Below are 18401 nucleotides of genomic sequence, written 5' to 3'. Positions count from 1 at the left end.
GTAAACACAGCACTGGCACCTACACAACCTGCCTGACATGCAGCTTTTGATTGCCAAGGTAGCCATTTCAAAGATATCCATTGTGAATAAACCCATTGCCAGCTGTTTGACACAGCTACTGGGGAAACAGCTAGATGAGAAACCAGGTCACAGCAACTATGAAATTCCCCTTTTATTAAGCCCTGGATAACTGACCACTTGAGTGACTCCCTTCTTATACTTTAATCCCTATAATTTTCCAATAAAGAGTGAACCTTGAAACCCTTGACACACCTCCTGAGACTTCAATAAAGGCACACTCCCAAGTCTGCTTTTCTCTCCCTACCTGAGACCCTAATGTGTGGCCCTTGGGTGTGCTGTGTACCCTCCAGGACCTGTGAGTATTTTTTTTCAAAGTTCTTTGGTGGTTGTTGCTGTGGTGCATCTTGCAATCATAATAAGAACCACAAGGGCCAGTCCAGCCTCAACAGTGGCTCTGGATGGGGAAATGCCTGTGGGTACTCATCACAAGTAGTACATGCCCAGGTGAGGGCCTCAGGCACTCCTAACTGATAGCATCACTATCAATTGACTGAGACTGACACTAAACAGACTAAGGGACCCAAGTGAGACCATAGAGGCCTGCAGGAGAGAGTGAGGCCCAAGATGGTCTTCATGAAGGAAGTGCCATCTGAGTTGGGTCTACAAGATGAGCCAGGGGCAGCCACTGAACTGGAACAAAAACATGACAAATGGATGAACAAATGAATGAATGAATGGCTATCCATCTAGCAGAGAATGAAGCAGGGAAGCTCACCCATGCTGAGGGCTGAAACACAGTGCACACTGGGTGTGTTAGTCCATTCAGGTTGCTATAACAAAATATAGCAGACTGGATAACTTATAAAAAGCAAACCTATTTGGAGGCTGAAAGTCAAGATCATGGTACCAGCATGGTTGGGTAAGGGACCTTTTCCTGGTTCATATCTGGTGGCTTCTTGCTATGTCTTTGCATGGCGGAAGGGGCTAGGTGTCAGTGTGGAGCCTTTTTATAGAAGCACTAATCTCATTCATGAAACTCTAGCCTCATTACCTAAACACGTTCCAAGGGCCCCAGCTCCTAACAATTTCACATTGGGCATTAGGATTTCAACATATGAATTTGGAGCAGGGGAGGGGACAGGGAATAAACATTCAGATCATAGCACAGACAGAATGCTGGTGAGGCCTATGGTGTAATGCCTGCCTCACTCACTTAGGGAAAGAATGTGGCACTGATGCTTTGGAGGGGAGACAGTGAACACAGCATGTTAGAAGGGGTATGTGCTACAGAGGAAAGATGGGGACTCAGGAAGCTTATAAGTGGGCTGGAGTGGACAGGAGGGGGCTATGAACAGCAGGGGCAGGGGACAGTCATGTTGAAGAGATTGCACAGGACATTGTGCCCGCTGTGAGGACTTTTCCTCCAGGTGGGGCAGCTTGTGCTGAGCAGGGGTGGGGCTCTGAATGCCCTGAAGGTATGAAGTGAGTAATAGCTAGGGAGACTTGGGGTGGGGGAGGCTGTCACTATAGATTGTGTAGGCAGGGAAGCCTTCTCTTAGGAAGTGACATGTGAGCTGATATGTATCTCTTGTATGGACCATGTTTCTAGCTTGCTAAATGTGGTGTTTTAGCATGTGCATCTGCCTACATGTGTACACTGGACACGCCTTGTTGTAACAACCCATTGGTATGTCTGAGTCACTTCATCTAGGCCTCCAGCCTTCCTGCTCACCATTTCTTTTTTCTTTTTTTTCAGACAAAATAGACTTTATTTTTTTAAATTTTTTTAATATATGAAATTTATTGTCAAATTGGTTTCCATACAACACCCAGTGCTCATCCCAAAAGGTGCCCTCCTCAATACCCATCACCCACCCTCCCCTCCCTCCCACCCTCCATCAACCCTCAGTTTGTTCTCAGTTTTTAAGAGTCTCTTATGCTTTGGCTCTCTTCCACTATAACCTCTTTTTTTTTTTTTCCTTCCCCTCCCCCATGGGTTTCTGTTAAGTTTCTCAAGATCCACATAAGAGTGAAACCATATGGTATCTGTCTTTCTCTGTATGGCTTATTTCACTTAGCATCACACTCTCCAGTTCCATCCACATTGCTACAAAGGGCCATATTTCATTCTTTCTCATTGCCATGTAGTACTGCACTGTGTATGTAAACCACAATTTCTTTATCCATTCATCAGTTGATGGACATTTCAGCTCTTTCCATAATTTGGCTATTGTTGAGAGTGCTGCTATAAACATTGGGGTACAAGTGCCCCTATGCATCAGTACTCCTGTATCCCTTGGGTAATTCCTAGCAGTGCTATTGCTGGGTCATAGGGTAGGTCTATTTTTAATTTTTTGAGGAACCTCTACACTGTTTTCCAGAGTGGCTGCACCAATTTGCATTCCCACCAACAGTGCAAGAGGGTTCCCATTTCTCCACATCCTCTCCAGCATCTATAGTCTCCTGATTTGTTCATTTTGGCCACTCTGACTGGCGTGAGGTGATATCTGAGTGTGGTTTTGATTTGTATTTCCCTGATGAGGAGCGACGTTGAGCATCTTTTCATGTGCCTGTTGGCCCTCCGGATGTCTTCTTTAGAGAAGTGTCTATTCATGTTTTCTGCCCATTTCTTCACTGGGTTATTTGTTTTTTGGGTGTGGAGTTTGGTGAGCTCTTTATAGATTTTGGATACTAGCCCTTTGTCCGATATGTCATTTGCAAATATCTTTTCCCATTCCATTGGTTGCCTTTTAGTTGTTGGTTGTTTCCTTTTTGTTGGTTGTTTCCTTTGCTGTGCAGAAGCTTTTTATCTTCATAAGGTCCCAGTAATTCATTTTTGCTTTTAATTCCCTTGCCTTTGGGGATGTGTTGAGTAAGAGATTGCTATGGCTGAGGTCAGAGAGGTCTTTTCCTGCTTTCTCCTCTAGGGTTTTGATGGTTTCCTGTCTCACAATCAGGTCCTTTATCCATTTTGAGTTTATTTTTGTGAATGGTGTGAAAAAGTGGTCTAGTTTCAACCTTCTGCATATTGCTGTCCAGTTCTCCCAGCACCATTTGTTAAAGAGACTGTCTTTTTTCCACTGGATGTTCTTTCCTGCTTTGTCAAAGATGAGTTGGCCATACGTTTGTGGGTCTAGTTCTGGGGTTTCTATTCTATTCCATTGGTCTATGTGTCTGTTTTTGTGCCACCTGCTCACCATTTCAACTTAGAGGAATCATTCTCCAAGGGGTATCCTTTTCAAACAGCAACCAATCCATCCTGTGTCCACAACTCCAACCACTTCATCTATCAGACTCTCACACTTGGGGCCACTATCCACCTGCCCTAATAATGCCAGGGCCATGTACCAGAAAACTAGGGACAACCTCTATGTTCCAGAGTCCTGAAAGTATTCAAGCCATCCAGTCCTAAGCCTGCTTAACTTTCCTACCTGTTCCTTTCTAAGAAAACTGGAATAAGGAACTTTCTTACATTTTCCCACCTACTCCCTCTGCCTCCTGACCACCATGGCACATGTGGCCCTGTATGGTGTGATTTGCCCCTCCTCTGGGAGCTCTGAGTAAAAACTGTCTTTTCAATAAAAGGCCATCTCCTGATATGTTTACCTTACTATAACACACTTATGAATACACAATATTTTAAAATAGTGAATGTCAAGAGACCTCCTAGGCATTTTGAAGAGTGGACAAATGAGTAAACTATGCATCTTTTCATAATATTCTCAAGTTTAATACATTAAAATATATTAGAGTTCCTTTCCCCCATAAAGTTTCAGACTTCATAAGAATGGAGGGCATATAGGAAATTATATGGATGAGACCAGGCATCTGAGGAAGAGACTGGGAATGCACAAGTGATAGAAGAAAGTACAAGATGAAGCCCCCTGGAAGATATTAGCTCCAGGCTTGTTTATTTGGGAACACCAATCTTCCAGAGAATTTCCAGAGAAGTACCTTGAGAGGGGGTGGTGGGAGCTGAACTTGACTGTTCACCCTATGGAAGGAAGGGCTGAGAATTTCAGAGGGCTGTGGTTCTAGGAGCAGCCTGGCCCAAAGGAACCACACAGAAAACTCTTCCCCAAGACTGCTGTCCTGGTTAGAATAAGGTTCAGCTGCTGTCAAAGAGGTCCCTTGCATGAGTTTGCATCTCTCTCCTGCTTGGTCTAGAGGCAGACAGTCCAGGGCTGGCCTGGTAGGGCTGCTCCAGGAAGCCCCTCTCCCTGAAGCCTTGTCATCCCAGAGGAGTTGCCCTTGTCCACACAGGCAAGGATGGAGCTCACATCCCAGCAGCAGGACAGGGAGAGAAGCAGAAAGTGCCTGATTCTCTCTGCTAGGAGACATCCCAGAAGTACAAATCACTTTGCTTCCCATCCAGGGGGGACATCCTGGTCACACAACCAGCCCAGCCACAGAGGATGCTAGGAACTCTGTAGCCTGAGCAGCCATATGCGCAGTTCAAAGTCTGGTTACTTGCAGTAGTGGATAATGCCACCGGGAGCCACATGGACATGTCTGCCACATCCCTTTAAAAAACGTTCCCTCCCACCACCCAACCACCCCATATCCCGAGATCATGTTTTATAAGAGATTGTCCATGAGATAAATTGCATTAATTCATAATTCAAGAACCAGTTGAAAATCATAGGCCAGTGGATGCTTTTCATTAGATTTGCTAGCAAATTGCTAGTGTAACCCCATTACGAACTCTGAAGCTCTTTGGCTGGCAAAGGTGACTGGGCCAGAGAGTGGGAGAATAATAGAAAAGTACCAAATGATAAGATAAGAACCATATGGTCCTGTCAATAGATGCAGAAAAAGCATTTGACAAAATACAGCATCCTTTCTTGATGAAAGCCCTCAAGAAAGACGGGATAGAAGGAACATACTTAAACATCACAGAAGCCATTTCTGAAAAGCCCACAGCTAATGTCATCCTCAATGGGGAAAAACTGAGAGATTTCCGCCTGAGATCAGGAACACGACTGGGATGTCCACTCTCACCTCTATTGTTTAACATAGTATTGGAAGTCCTAGCATCAGCAATCCAGACAACAAAATGAAATAAAAGACATCAAAATTGGCAAAGATGAAGTCAAATTTTCACTTTTCGCAGATGAAATGATACTCTACATGGAAAACCCGACAGACTCCACCAAAAGTCTGCAAGAACTGATACATGAGTTCAGCAAAGTCGCAGGGTACAAAATTAATGTACACAAATTGGTTGAATTTTTATACACCAATAATGAAGCAACAGAAAGAGAAATAAAGAAACATCCCATTCACAATTGCACCAAGAACCATAAAATACCTAGGAATAAACCTAACCAAAGATGTAAAAGATCTGTATGCTTAAAACTATAGAAAGCTTATGAAGGAAATTGAAGAAGATACAATGAAATGGAAAAACATTGCATGCTCAGGGATTGGAAGAATAAATATTGTTAAAATGTCAATAATACCCAAAGCAATCTATACATTCACAGCAATACCAATCAAAATTGCACCAGCATTCTTCTCAAAGCTAGAACAAACATTCTTAAAATTTGTATGGAACCACAAAAGACCCCGGATAGCCAAAGTAATACTGAAGAAGAAAACCAAAATGACAGGCATCACAATCCCAGACTTTGGTCTCTACTACAAAGCTGTAATCATCAAGACAGTATGGTATTTGCACAAAAACACATAGAGCAATGGAATAGAGACCCTAGAATTGGACCCACAAATGTATGGACAACTAATCTTTGACAAAGCAGAAAAGAGTACCCAATGGAAAAAACACAGTCTCTTTTACAAATGGTGCTGGGAGAACTGGACAGCAACATGCAGAAGAATGAAACTAGACCACTTTCTTACACCATACATACAAATAAACTCAAAATGGATGAAGGATATGAATGTGAGACAGGAAACCATCAAAACCCTAGAGGAGAAAGCAGGGAAAAACCTCTTTTACCTCAGCTGCAGCAATTTCTTACTTTTTGACACATCTCCAAAGGCAAGGGAATTAAAAACAAAAATGAACTATTGGGACCTCATCAAGATAAAAAGCTTCTTCACTACAAAGGAATCAACAAAACTAAAAGGCAACTGACGGAAGGGGAAAAGATATTTGCAAATGATACATCGAATAAAGGGCTAGTATCTAACATCTATAAAGAACTCACCAAATTCCACACCCAAAAAACAAATAATCCAGTGAATAAATGGGCAGAAGACATGAATAGACACTTTTCCAAAGAAGATATCCAGATGGCCAACAGACACATGAAAAGATGCTCAAAGTCACTCATCATCAGGGAAATACAAATGAAAACTACAATGAGATATCACCTGACACCAGTCAGAGTAGCTAAAATGAACAAATCAGGAGACTATAGATGCTGGAGAGGATGTGGAGAAACAGGAACCCTCTTGCATTGCTAGTGGGACTGCAAACTGGTGCAGCCACTCTGGAAAACTGTGTGGAGGCCCCTCAAAAAATTAAAAATAGAACTACCCTATGACTCGGAAATAGCACTGCTAGGAATCTACCCAAAGGATACAGGAGTACTGATGCATAGGGGCACATGTACCACAATGTTTACATCAGCAGTATCAACAATAGCCAAAGTATGGAAAGAGCCCAAATGTCCATCGATGGATCAATGGATAAAGAAGATGTGGTTTATATATAGAATGGAATACTACTTGGCAATGAGAAAGAATGAAATCTGGTCATTTGAAGCAATGTGGATGGAACTGGAGAGTATTATGCCCTCCAGGGTGAAATAAGCCAGGCAGAGAAAGAGAGATACCATACGTTTTCACTTATATGTGGATCTTGAGAAATTTAACAGAAGACCATGGGGGAGGGGAAGAGGGAAAAAAAAGTTACAGATTGGGAGGGAGGCAAACCATAAAAGACTCTTACGGACTGAGAACAAACTAAGGGTAGATGGGGGGTGTGGGAGAGGGGAAAGTTGGTGATGGGCAGGGAGGAGGGCACTTGTTGGGATGGGCAGTGGGTGTTGTATAGAAACCAATTTGACAATAAATTATACTTAAAAATAAAAATAAATAAAAATTTCTCCATTAAAAAAAAGACTTACATGTAAGTCAAGAAACCACAAATCTCCTAGAAAAAACATAAGCAGTAAGCTTTTGAACATCATTCTGAACAGTATGTGTGTATGTATGTATGTATGTATGTATTTTGGATCTGCCTTCTCACACAAGGGAAACAGAAGCAAAAATGAACAACTTTGATGACATCAAACTAAAAAGCTTTTGCACAGCAAAGGAAACCAATAATGAAATGAAAAGGCAATACACTGAATGGAAGAAGATATTTGCAAATGTTGCAAATACGGGAGTTAACATCCAAAATAGATAAAGAATTCACACAACTCAATAAAAAGTAAACAATCCAGGGGCGCCTGAGTGGCTCAGTAGGTTGAGCATCGGACTTCGGTCAGGTCATGATCTCACGGTCTGTGAGTTCGAGCCCCGTGTCGGGCTCTGTGCCGACAGCTCAGATCCTGGAGCCTGTTTCAGATTCTGTGTCTCCCTTTCTCTCTGCCCCTCCCCCACTCATGCTCTGTCTCTCTCTGTCAAACATAAATAAACATTAAAAAAAGTAAACAATCCAATTTAAAAATGAGCACAGCACCAGCATAGATATTTTTCCAAAGAAGACATACTCATGATCAACAGGCTCATGAAAAGATGGTCAATATCACTAATCATCAGAGAAATGCAAATCAAAAGCACAATGAAATATCACCTCATACCTGTCAGAATGGCTATTATCAAAAAAGATAAGAAATAGCAAGTATTGGCGAGGATATGGAGAAAAGGGAATGCTCATGCGCTGTTGGTGGGAATGTAAATTGGTGCAGCCACTGTGGAAAACAGTGTGATGGTTCCTCAAAAAAATTAAAAATAGAACTACCAGTCCATCAATTACAGTCTTTGGTATTTATTTTAAGAAAACAAAAATACTACTTCCAAGAGATCTATGTCTCCCAATGTTTATTGCAGCATTATTGACAATAGCCAAGATATGAAAGCAACCCAACTGTCCATCAATAGATGAATGGATAAAGAAGAATGTAATATACAGATACACAATGAAGTATTACATTAAAAAAGAACGAAATCTTCCCATTTGTGACAAATGGGTGGATCTGGAGGACATTATGCCAAGCGGAATAAGTCAGTGAAAGACATACCATATGATTTCACTTATATGTGGAATTCCTAAAAAATGAAACAAATAGAATCTGATTCATAGACACAAAGAATAATCTGGTAGTTGACAGAGGGGAGAGGATGGTGGTAGATGAAATGGGGAAAGGGTAATCTTCCAGGTACAAAGGTACAAACTCCCAGTTATAAAATAAATAAGACGTGGGGATGCAGCATACATAATGGGGAATATAGTTTATAATGTGTAACAACTCTGTATGGTGACAGAGGGTAGGTAGTGTTACCATGGTGTTAATTTTGCATGTATATAAATGTTAAACTACATTTTGTACATTTGAAACTCATATAATATTGTATGTTAACTATACTTCAATAAAAAAATAAAATACACAATTATAAAATAATCAAAGATGCTGACAAAGATTAATGTACAAAATGTTCACTGTGGTGTTGAGTATAATGGCCAAAAATTAGAAGCAATTTAAATGCCTTATCAATACGATGATCAGGTATGTATTGTACTATATAATAATTACCATACTGCTTAAAAATCATGTTTCTGAAGAAGCTTTGGCACTGTGGGGAGATACAATGAGCTTAGAAATGTGCTTTCTAATGAGGTCTGCTAAACTTCCTAGGTCCCCAAGGGGACTCTCAGTCTTGTTCAACAAATCTTATTTCTGACCCATCTTCACTCTCAGTAAAAACTACCACTGTCTTCGCAGTTTGAGTCAATAATCTAAAAATCGTTCTTGATTGTTTTCTTCCTCTGTCACTGGACAGTCATTTCCTAGGCCAGTTTTGCAGAAACTACCTTCTAAGACCTCCAGGCCACCCCCTCCTTCCCCCTCTAGTCCCCTTCTCTCCTATCCCCTCCACTTCTCCATTCCTTTGTGCCTTGCCCTCCCTAACCCCCAGATTCCCAGTACGCTAGGTCTCCTTTTTTTGGATGACCACAGTGACCTACTTCTCCTAGGGAGGGGCTCTGGCTCCCACTCTCCCACCTAGAGCCCACAGCAGCTAGATGTGTCATGCCCAATGGAAGTCAACTATATCAATCCCTGCCGGATCCCTGGCAGGAGTGGATCCCCTGCTCTTCAGAACAAAACCCAAACCCTTTCCCGTGAAACTGAGCTTTGACTAATGAGGGAGATCAGCGGAAGCCACTGGCCCAGCAGCCAGGCCCACAGCTCACAGAAGGAGAAAGTTTTATTAGCAGAGCGCTTCACCATCAGAGCTGATTGCTTTCCAGGCCCTGAGCTGTGGGATGTTCATTTTTAGAGACACATAGCAAAATGCACCAGTGGGGTGGTCCTGTACACAAAGGGTGCTAGTCCAATCCCTCCCTCCCTACTCTCACTATCTCTAATCTGATTAACCTAACACTCCAGCTTCCTTCTGTCTAGAATGCCCCTTCTCCACTTCTTGTGTCAAACCCATACACCTGGGGCCTACTAGACACCACCTCCTTCAGGAAGCCACCCTGATACCTCCAGCAGCAGATGAACATGTGCTGTGCTTTGAATATCCCTCCCCTTGCACCTATGAACAGGTGAATGTACTGTAGTTATGTTCCTGCCTTGTCTTCCCAACTGGACCATGAATTCTTCAGGTGGGATCTATGTGTGGTTCATCTTGGCGGGGGGGGGGAGGGGGCGGGCAATGTCATTTGGCTGAATATCCAGCATATGGGCTTCTCAGAGAGGAAGCCACATAGGCAATGTATCTGTGGGAAAGTGAATGATTCAGTGTGTGCAAGTGCAGGGTGATGGTGAAAAGGTCTTCATGGGGACAGGTAGGAGAGTCCTAAAAGCCCACTAAATGACTGGGACTTGCCCTGAAGGGGAGAAGAGCCATGGATGGATTCTAAGGAGAGCAAAACTGGTTGACCACACATTGAATTGTCCATCATAAAGAAAACCAAAACTCGGTGGGGGGAGCCACAAGACCCCCACCCTGTCCCTAGTACTTTTTCTTGCTTCCCCTGGCCCTGCTGTAAGGGGGGATGGAGCATCTTCTCTGGTCAGATGCAAGGACCATCCCTGGGCAGGGTCACAGCATGTTGAAAGACTGTGCACACAGTGCAGCTGGGCGTCACCAAAGCAGTCAGGGGACCTCTTGGAGATTCTTCATGTTTCTTAGAAGCCCACAGGGTAGCTCCCTGATAGCTATCTGAAACCACAAATTCACTGCCAAAAAATGTAAATATCTGTTTTATGGAAACCAAGCTTTTACAGCCACCTTTTTGGCATCCCCTACATCCCTCCAGGCTGCTGTCTCTTGCCATAAATCCCCCAGAATGTCTGGATCCTCATGGAGTTCCCCTTTGAACTTTGAATTGGATAAACAATACCTCAGGCCTCTTAGAAGGACTGCTCCATGCAACTGTTATAAAAAGGAAGAACCATCACAGTGGAGAGATCCAACTACTGCATTACAGTCAAGAAACTCAGTTGCAAGCTTCAGTGACCCCTAAGCCACTTTGGGGCCCACCCCCACACCACTTCTGACTCCCACACAGGCTGGTTCATGACACTTTGTTACCCTGTTGTGAACTCTTGGTTACAATTACCATAGGCACAGGACCCAAATGCTCCCCTTGGTCCTTCTGAAAATGTTGGACAATGTTAGTGTAGGAAGGTAATACACAATCTCTGCATTTCTGCCCTGCAATCCTCTCATGATAATTCCCTTAAGTCATTTTTCCATTTAATTGTTCCGGTGACTTCCCAAGTACTACATCACTATACGCTCCTCCCAGTGGGGCATGTGCAGTCCCAATGCAAGGATGCAAAACAGTATCTGTGATACATCTTTCTGGAGCTTTTATTACAGGATTTGGTAGAACTTCCCCGCCCTCCTTTTCTAAACATGGAAGAAAAGACAGAGAAGAGCAGGGGAGGGGACTAGTGTTCCAAGAAAAACCCAGTCATGACGGGGACAGAGGGATGAATCTGCAACTAGAGCGACCTCTCCTCTTGTAGGCCATAGACGTGGGATACCCTCTTGATTTGAATCCCATGCAGAGAACTCCAGAGCAGGTTGAAAGCCTCTCTGTCCATGGAACCAAGTTCTCTGGTCTAAGTGCCCTTGCACACCCAGCGTCTTCTTGTACCACTTCCAGCCTCTGACCAATCTCCTGTACCATGTCGCCAGACTCCCTGCAGCTCAGCATCTTTTTTTCTTTCCATTTAAAATGTATAGAGTATGGCTCGACCTCCCCAGTATTTGATCCCTGCCTTGGCCATCCCCCATGACAGATTAAACTGACTTAACTTTATTTTGTTTGCCATTCTGGTTCTTGCTTGGCAGCCTAAAACACAAGTGTCTTAGAATAAGACATGAGGAACATGATGGTCACTCCATGCCAGCCCTGGCTCTGGCCAAAGGAGGAGGCTGGGGTCATACCCTCAAGCTGCCTGGTGTGGAGGAGTTTCCTTTTGAGAACACACTTCAGGGCTTTATTACTGCTGCTAGTGCCTTGGGTGGAGGAGGTACCAGGGCCACACTGGGGGCTGAACTGGAGGCAGAGGATGCTCCAGGGCCACACTGAGATGCTGTGCTGGAGATGGGGGTCCTTCACTTCAGGCTGGGTGGGGAATGGCAGGCACTATGTGCTTCTGCTGTCTCCTGGTCCCCTTCAGGCCTCTGTGTTTCTTTACTGAACAACCAGGCAGGTATAGCTGGCTCATGCCGGCAGCATTTTCTACTGCCTCTGACGCCTGCTGAGCCTCCTGGGTTTGGGAAGGATTGCAGCTGTTGGAGTCAGAAGAAGGGGAGGGCCTTGCTGTGATGGTATGGTCCTCCATCTTGGGTTTTTCAGAACTCAAAATCCAGGAGGTGGCCGTCCCCCTGTCATACTTCCAGGCTGTTGATGGGTCCTAGATCTAGTCCCACACATAGCCCATGTTCATCATCACCTGAGTCACCTGAGGGTCCTTGGTGGCTCACTGTAAGGCCTGAGTTCCTTCTCCTGCACCACATTATGGATCTCTCATATCTTCTAACATTCTTCTGTCACTGGGGTTGAGGACCATCAGTTTTCTCAAGAGGTTTTCACATTCAAGAGGGAAGAATTTTGGATATGGTATTGTCTCCTCAGGATCTGCTTCCATAGCTGCCAGAAGTCCTCTCCCACAAAAGGCAGGGGCACCAGTGACCATGGTGACAGACTGGTTCCCAGGATCCACACATTCAGCATGGGGCCAGAAGAGTTCTGAGGCAGCATAAGTTGGGGGGTGGGGGCTGCCACAGTAGACGTTCAGCTTATGGCTGATGGTGAACTCATTGCTGAGGCCAAAGTCTACAATTTTTATGATCAGGTTAACACCAAAAAGTAGGCTCTCCAGCTTCAGGTCCCTGAAGGCTGATGACACTGGCAGTACTGCACAGTGCATACTAGCTCTGTAATTTGTCTTGAGACTCTTTCTCTGTCATGCAGCCATGGCCCAGTAAATAACCAAATATGTCACCCCAACTAATGTACTCCGAGATGAGGAAGAGTGTTTCTGTACTGTCAGTCACCTGGAGCATTTTTATGATATTGGTGTGATCCCAGCCCTTCATGCTATGGACTTCACAGAAAAGGCTTAGGAAGCTGGAGGTCTGCTGACTCTTGTTAATGACCTTACTGAAGGAAGACAGCATTTATGACATTTACCTCAATAAGATAATCAGCACAGTCTTCTTCAACAGCCTCAGAGGCCAAATGACAGTGGGTTGATCTATTCAAAATGTTGGGGAAAAAATATGTCAACCAACAATCCTACTCTGGCAAAACTGTCTTTCAAAAATGAGAGATTGTTGATTCATTATATTACACACCTTAAACAAATATAACATCATATGTTTATAAAACTTCAGAAAGAAAGAGAAAGAGAAAGGGAAGGAAAGGAAGGAGGAAAGGGAGGAAGGGACAAAGGGAGGAAGGGAGGCAAGGAAGGAAAGGGAAGGAGGGAAAGGAAAGGAAAGGAAAGGAAAGGAAAGGAAAGGAAAGGAAAGGAAAGGAGGAAGGCAAGGAAGGGGAAGAAGGGAAGGGAGGAAGGGAACGGAAGGGAAGGGACCAGAAGAAAGGATTTGGAAGGAAGAATGGTATGGAAGAAAGGATGGGAGGGAAGGAGGGAGGGAGGGAAGGAAGGAAGGAAGGAAGGAAGGAAGGAAGGAAGGAGAAAAGGAAGGAGCGAGGAAGGAAGAAAAGGAGGGAGAGCAGGAGAAAGAGAGGGAGGGAGAAAAGGAAGGAAGGATGGAAGGAAGGATGGAAGGAAGGGAGGGAGGACGGAGGGAGGGATTCTCCCCCCTCCCTAAGGGATAAATTAAGACATTCCCAGATATGCCAAAGCTTAGAACATTGTTACTTCTAGACCAGCCCTACAATGAAGGCAGTCGTTCAGGTTTAAATTAAAAGGCAATGGAAAGTAACTCAAAGTCTTATGAAGAAATAAAGATTTCTGGTAAAAAGAAATACATGGATGAGTATAAAAGCTGGTATCATTGTAACTTTAGTTTGCATCTCTACTTTTTCCTTTCTACATTAAGAGACTAATGTAGTTTTGTTTTCAATATATGAAGTTTATTGTCATATTGGTTTCCATACAACACCCAGTGCTCATCACAAAAGGTGCCCTTCTCAATACCCATCACCCACCCTCCCCTCCCTCCCACCCCCCAACAACCCTCAGTTTGTTCTCAGTTTTTAAGAGTCTCTTATGCTTTGGCTCTCTTCCACTATAACCTCTTGTTGTTTTTTTTTTTTTTCCCTTCCCCTCCCCCATGGGTTTCTGTTAAGTTTCTCAGGATCCACATAAGAGTGAAACCATATGGTATCTGTCTTTCTCTGTATGGCTTATTTCACTTAGCATCACACTCTCCAGTTCCATCCACATTGCTACAAAGGGCCATATTTCATTCTTTCTCATTGCCATGTAGTACTGCACTGTGTATGTAAACCACAATTTTTTTATCCATTCATCAGTTGATGGACATTTTGGCTCTTTCCATAATTTGGCTATTGTTGAGAGTGCTGCTATAAACATTGGGGTACAAGTGCTCCTATGCATCAGTACTCCTGTATCCCTTGGGTAATTCCTAGCAGTACTGTTGCTGGGTCATAGGGTAGGTCTATTTTTAATTTTTTGAGGAACCTCCACACTGTTTTCCAGACTGGCTGCACCAATTTGCATTCCCACCAACAGTGCAAGAGGGTTCCCGTTTCTCCACATCCTCTCCAGCATCTATAGTCTCCTGATTTGTTCATTTTGGCCACTCTGACTGGCGTGAGGTGATATCTGAGTGTGGTTTTGATTTGTATTTCCCTGATGAGGAGCGATGTTGAACATCTTTTCATGTGCCTGTTGGCCATCCGGATGTCTTCTTTAGAGAAGTGTCTATTCATGTTTTCTGCCCATTTCTTCACTGGGTTATTTGTTTTTTGGGTGTGGAGTTTGGTGAGCTCTTTATAGATTTTGGATACTAGCCCTTTGTCCCATATGTCATTTGCAAATATCTTTTCCCATTACGTTGGTTGCCTTTTAGTTTTGTTGGTTGTTTCCTTTGCTGTGCAGAAGCTTTTTATCTTCATAAGGTCCCAGTAATTCATTTTTGCTTTTAATTCCCTTGCCTTTGGGGATGTGTCAACTAAGAAATTGCTACGGCTGAGGTCAGAGGTCTTTTCCTGCTTTCTCCTCTAGGGTTTTGATGGTTTCCTGTCTCACATTCAGGTCCTTTATCCATTTTGAGTTTATTTTTGTGAATGGTGTGAGAAAGTGGTCTAGTTTCAACCTTCTGCATGTTGCTGTCCAGTTCTCCCAGCACCATTTGTTAAAGAGACTGTCTTTTTTCCACTGGATGTTCTTTCCTGCTTTGTCAAAGATGAGTTGGCCATATGTTTGTGGGTCTAGTTCTGGGATTTCTATTCTATTCCATTGGTCTATGTGTCTGTTTTTGTGCCAGTACCATGCTGTCTTGATGATTACAGCTTTGTAGTAGAGGCTAAAGTCTGGGATTGTGATGCTTCCTGCTTTGGTCTTCTTCTTCAAAATTACTTTGGCTATTCGGGGCCTTTTGTGTTTCCATATGAATTTTAGAATTGCTTGTTCTACCTTCGAGAAGAATGCTGGTGCAATTTTGATTGGGATTGCATTGAATGTGTAGATAGCTTTGGGTAGTATTGACATTTTGACAATATTTATTCTTCCAATCCATGAGCAGGGAATGTCTTTCCATTTCTTTATATCTTCTTCAATTACCTGCATAAGCTTTCTATAGTTTTCAGCATACAGATCTTTTACATCTTTGGTTAGATTTATTCCTAGGTATTTTATGCTTCTTGGTGCAATTGTGAATGGGATCAGTTTATTTGCCTTTCTGTTGCTTCATTGTTAGTGTATAAGAGTGCAACTGATTTCTGTACATTGATTTTGTATCCTGCAACTGCTGAATTCATGTATCAGTTCTAGGAGACTTCTGGTGGAGTCTATCGGATTTCCATGTATAATATCATGTCATCTGCAAAAAGTGAAAGCTTCATTTCATCTTTGCCAATTTTGATGCCTTTGATTTCCTTTTGTTGTCTGATTGCTGATGCTAGAACTTCCAACACTATGTTAAACAACAGCGGTGAGAGTGGAGATCCCTGTCGTGTTCCTGATCTCAGGGAAAAAGCTCTCAGTTTTTCCCCATTGAGGATGATGTTAGCTGTGGGCTTTTCATAAATGGCTTTTATGATCTTTAAGTATGTTCCTTCTATCCCGACTTTCTCAAGGGTTTTTTATTAAGAAAAGGTGCTGAATTTTGTCAAATGCCTTTTCTGCGTCGATTGACAGGATCATATGGTTCTTTTCTTTATTAATGTGATGTATCAGGTTAATTGATTTGCGAAGGTTGAACCAGCCCTGAATCCCAGGAATGAATCCCACTTGATCATGGTGAATAATTCTTTTTATATGCTGTTGAATTCGATTTGCTAGTATCTTATTGAGAATTTTTGCATCCATATTCATCAGGGATATTGGCCTGTAGTTCTCTTTTTTTACAGGGTCTCTGTCTGGTTTAGGAATCAAAGTAATACTGGCTGCATAGAATGAGTCTGGAAGTTTTCCTTCCCTTTCTATTTTTTGGAATAGCTTGAGAAGGATAGCTTTAAAAGTCTGGTAGAACTCCCCTGGGAAGCCATCTGGTCCTGGACTCTTATTTGTTGGGAGATTTTTGATAACCGATTCAATTTCTTCGCTGGTTATGGGTCTGTTGAAGCTTTCTATTTCCTCTTGGTTGAGTTTTGGAAGGGTGTGGGTGTTTAGGAATTTGTCCATTTCTTCCAGGTTGTCCAGTTTGTTGGCATATAATTTTTCATAGTATTCCCTGATAATTGCTTGTATCTCTGAGGGGTTGGTTGTAATAATTCCATTTTCATTCATGATTTTATCTATTTGGGTCATCTCCCTTTTCTTTTTGAGAAGCCTGGCTAGAGGTTTATCAATTTTGTTTATTTTTTCAAAAAACCAACTCTTGGTTTCGTTGATCTGCTCTACAGTTTTTTTAGATTCTATATTGTTTATTTCTGCCCTGATCTTTATTATTTCTCTTCTGCTGGGTTTCGGGTGTTTTTGCTGTTCTGCTTCTATTTCCTTTAGGTGTGCTGTTAGATTTTGTATTTGGGATTTTTCTTGTTTCTTGAGATAGGCCTGGATTGCAACGGATTTTCCTCTCAGGACTGCCTTCGCTTCATCCCAAAGCCTTTGGATTGTTGTATTTTCATTTTCATTTGTTTCCATATATTTTTAAATTTCTTCTCTAATTGCCTGGTTGACCCACTCATTTGTTAGTAGGGTGTTCTTTAACCTCCATGCTTTTGGAGGTTTTCCAGACTTTTTCCTGTGGTTGATTTCAAGCTTCATAGCATTGTGGTCTGAAAGTATGCATGGTATGATTTCAATTCTTGTATACTTATGAAGGGCTGTTTTGTGACCCAGTATGTGATCTATCTTGGAGAATGTTGCATGTGCACTTGAGAAGAAAGTATATTCTGTTGCTTTGGGATGCAGAGTTCTAAATATATCTGTGAAGTCCATCTGATCCAATGTATCATTCAGGGCCCTTGTTTCTTTCTTTTTTCTTTTCAATATATGAAGTTTATTGTCATATTGGTTTCCATACAACACCCAGTGCTCATCACAAAAGGTGCCCTCCTCAATACCCATCACCCACCCTCCCCTCCCTCGCACCCTCCATCAACCCTCAGTTTTTTCTCAGTTTTTAAGAGTCTCTTATGCTTTGGATCTCTTCCACTATAATCTCTTTTTTTTTTTTTTTCCTTCCCCTCCCCCATGGGTTTCTGTTAAGTTTCTCAGGATCCACATAAGAGTGAAACCATATGGTATCTGTCTTTCTCTGTATGGCTTATTTCACTTAGCATCACTCTCCAGTTCCATCTATGTTGCTAAAAAGGAGGGCCCTTGTTTCTTTACTGACCGCGTGTCTAGATGATCTATCCATTTCTGTAAATGGAGTGTTAAAGTCCCCTGCAATTATCACATTCTTATCAATAAGGTTGCTTATGTTTGTGAGTAATTGTTTTATATATTTGGGGGCTCCCGTATTAGGCGCATAGACATTTATAATTGTTAGCTCTTCCTGATGGATAGACCGTGATTATTATATAATGCCCTTCTTCATCTCTTGTTACAGCCTTTAATTTAAAGTCTAGTTTGTCTGATATAAGTATGGCTACTTCAGCTTTCTTTTGACTTTCAGTGGCATGATAAATATTTCTCCATCCCCTCACTCTCAATCTGAAGGTGTCCTCAGGTCTAAAATGAGTCTCTTGTAGACAGCAAATAGATGGGTCTTGTTTTTTTATCCATTCTGATACCCTATGTCTTTTGGTTGGCGCATTTAGTCCATTTACATTCAGTGTTATTATAGAAAGATATGGGTTTAGAGTCACTGTGATGTCAGTAGGTTTCATGCTTGTAGCGATGTCTCTGGTACTTTGTCTCACAGGATCCCTTTTAGGATCTCTTGTAGGGCTGGTTTAGTGGTGATGAATTCCTTCAGTTTTTGTTTGTTTGGGAAGACCTTTATCTCTCCTTCTATTCTAAATGACAGACTTGCTGGATAAAGGATTCTTGGCTGCATATTTTTTCTTTTCATCACATTGAAGATCTCCTGCCATTCCTTTCTGGCCTGCCAAG

General features: G+C 42.6%; 1 protein-coding gene across 6 annotated transcripts in view; it reads right to left on the bottom strand.

Annotated features, from left to right (window-relative positions):
- The window catches only part of LOC132676268 (solute carrier family 41 member 3), a 145662-nt gene that overhangs the window by 34748 nt on the left and 92513 nt on the right, over positions 1–18401 (bottom strand). The window contains exon 10 of one of the 6 annotated variants that reach the window (XM_078442658.2): positions 9874–12938. The exons of the other annotated variants lie outside the window; for them this stretch is intronic. Coding sequence (XP_078298784.2) covers positions 12871–12938 — 68 coding nt within the window. The 3' untranslated portion in view covers positions 9874–12870. Of the gene's footprint in view, positions 1–9873; positions 12939–18401 lie in introns of those variants that run through there. 6 annotated transcript variants of the gene reach the window in all.

The sequence above is a fragment of the Panthera onca genome, chromosome A2, assembly GCF_046562875.1.
Source record: "Panthera onca isolate mPanOnc1 chromosome A2, mPanOnc1 haplotype 2, whole genome shotgun sequence".
Classification (NCBI taxonomy): domain Eukaryota; kingdom Metazoa; phylum Chordata; class Mammalia; order Carnivora; family Felidae; genus Panthera; species Panthera onca.
The sequence above is the reverse complement of the archived record's forward strand: the minus strand, read 5'-3'. Positions and strand labels throughout refer to the sequence as shown.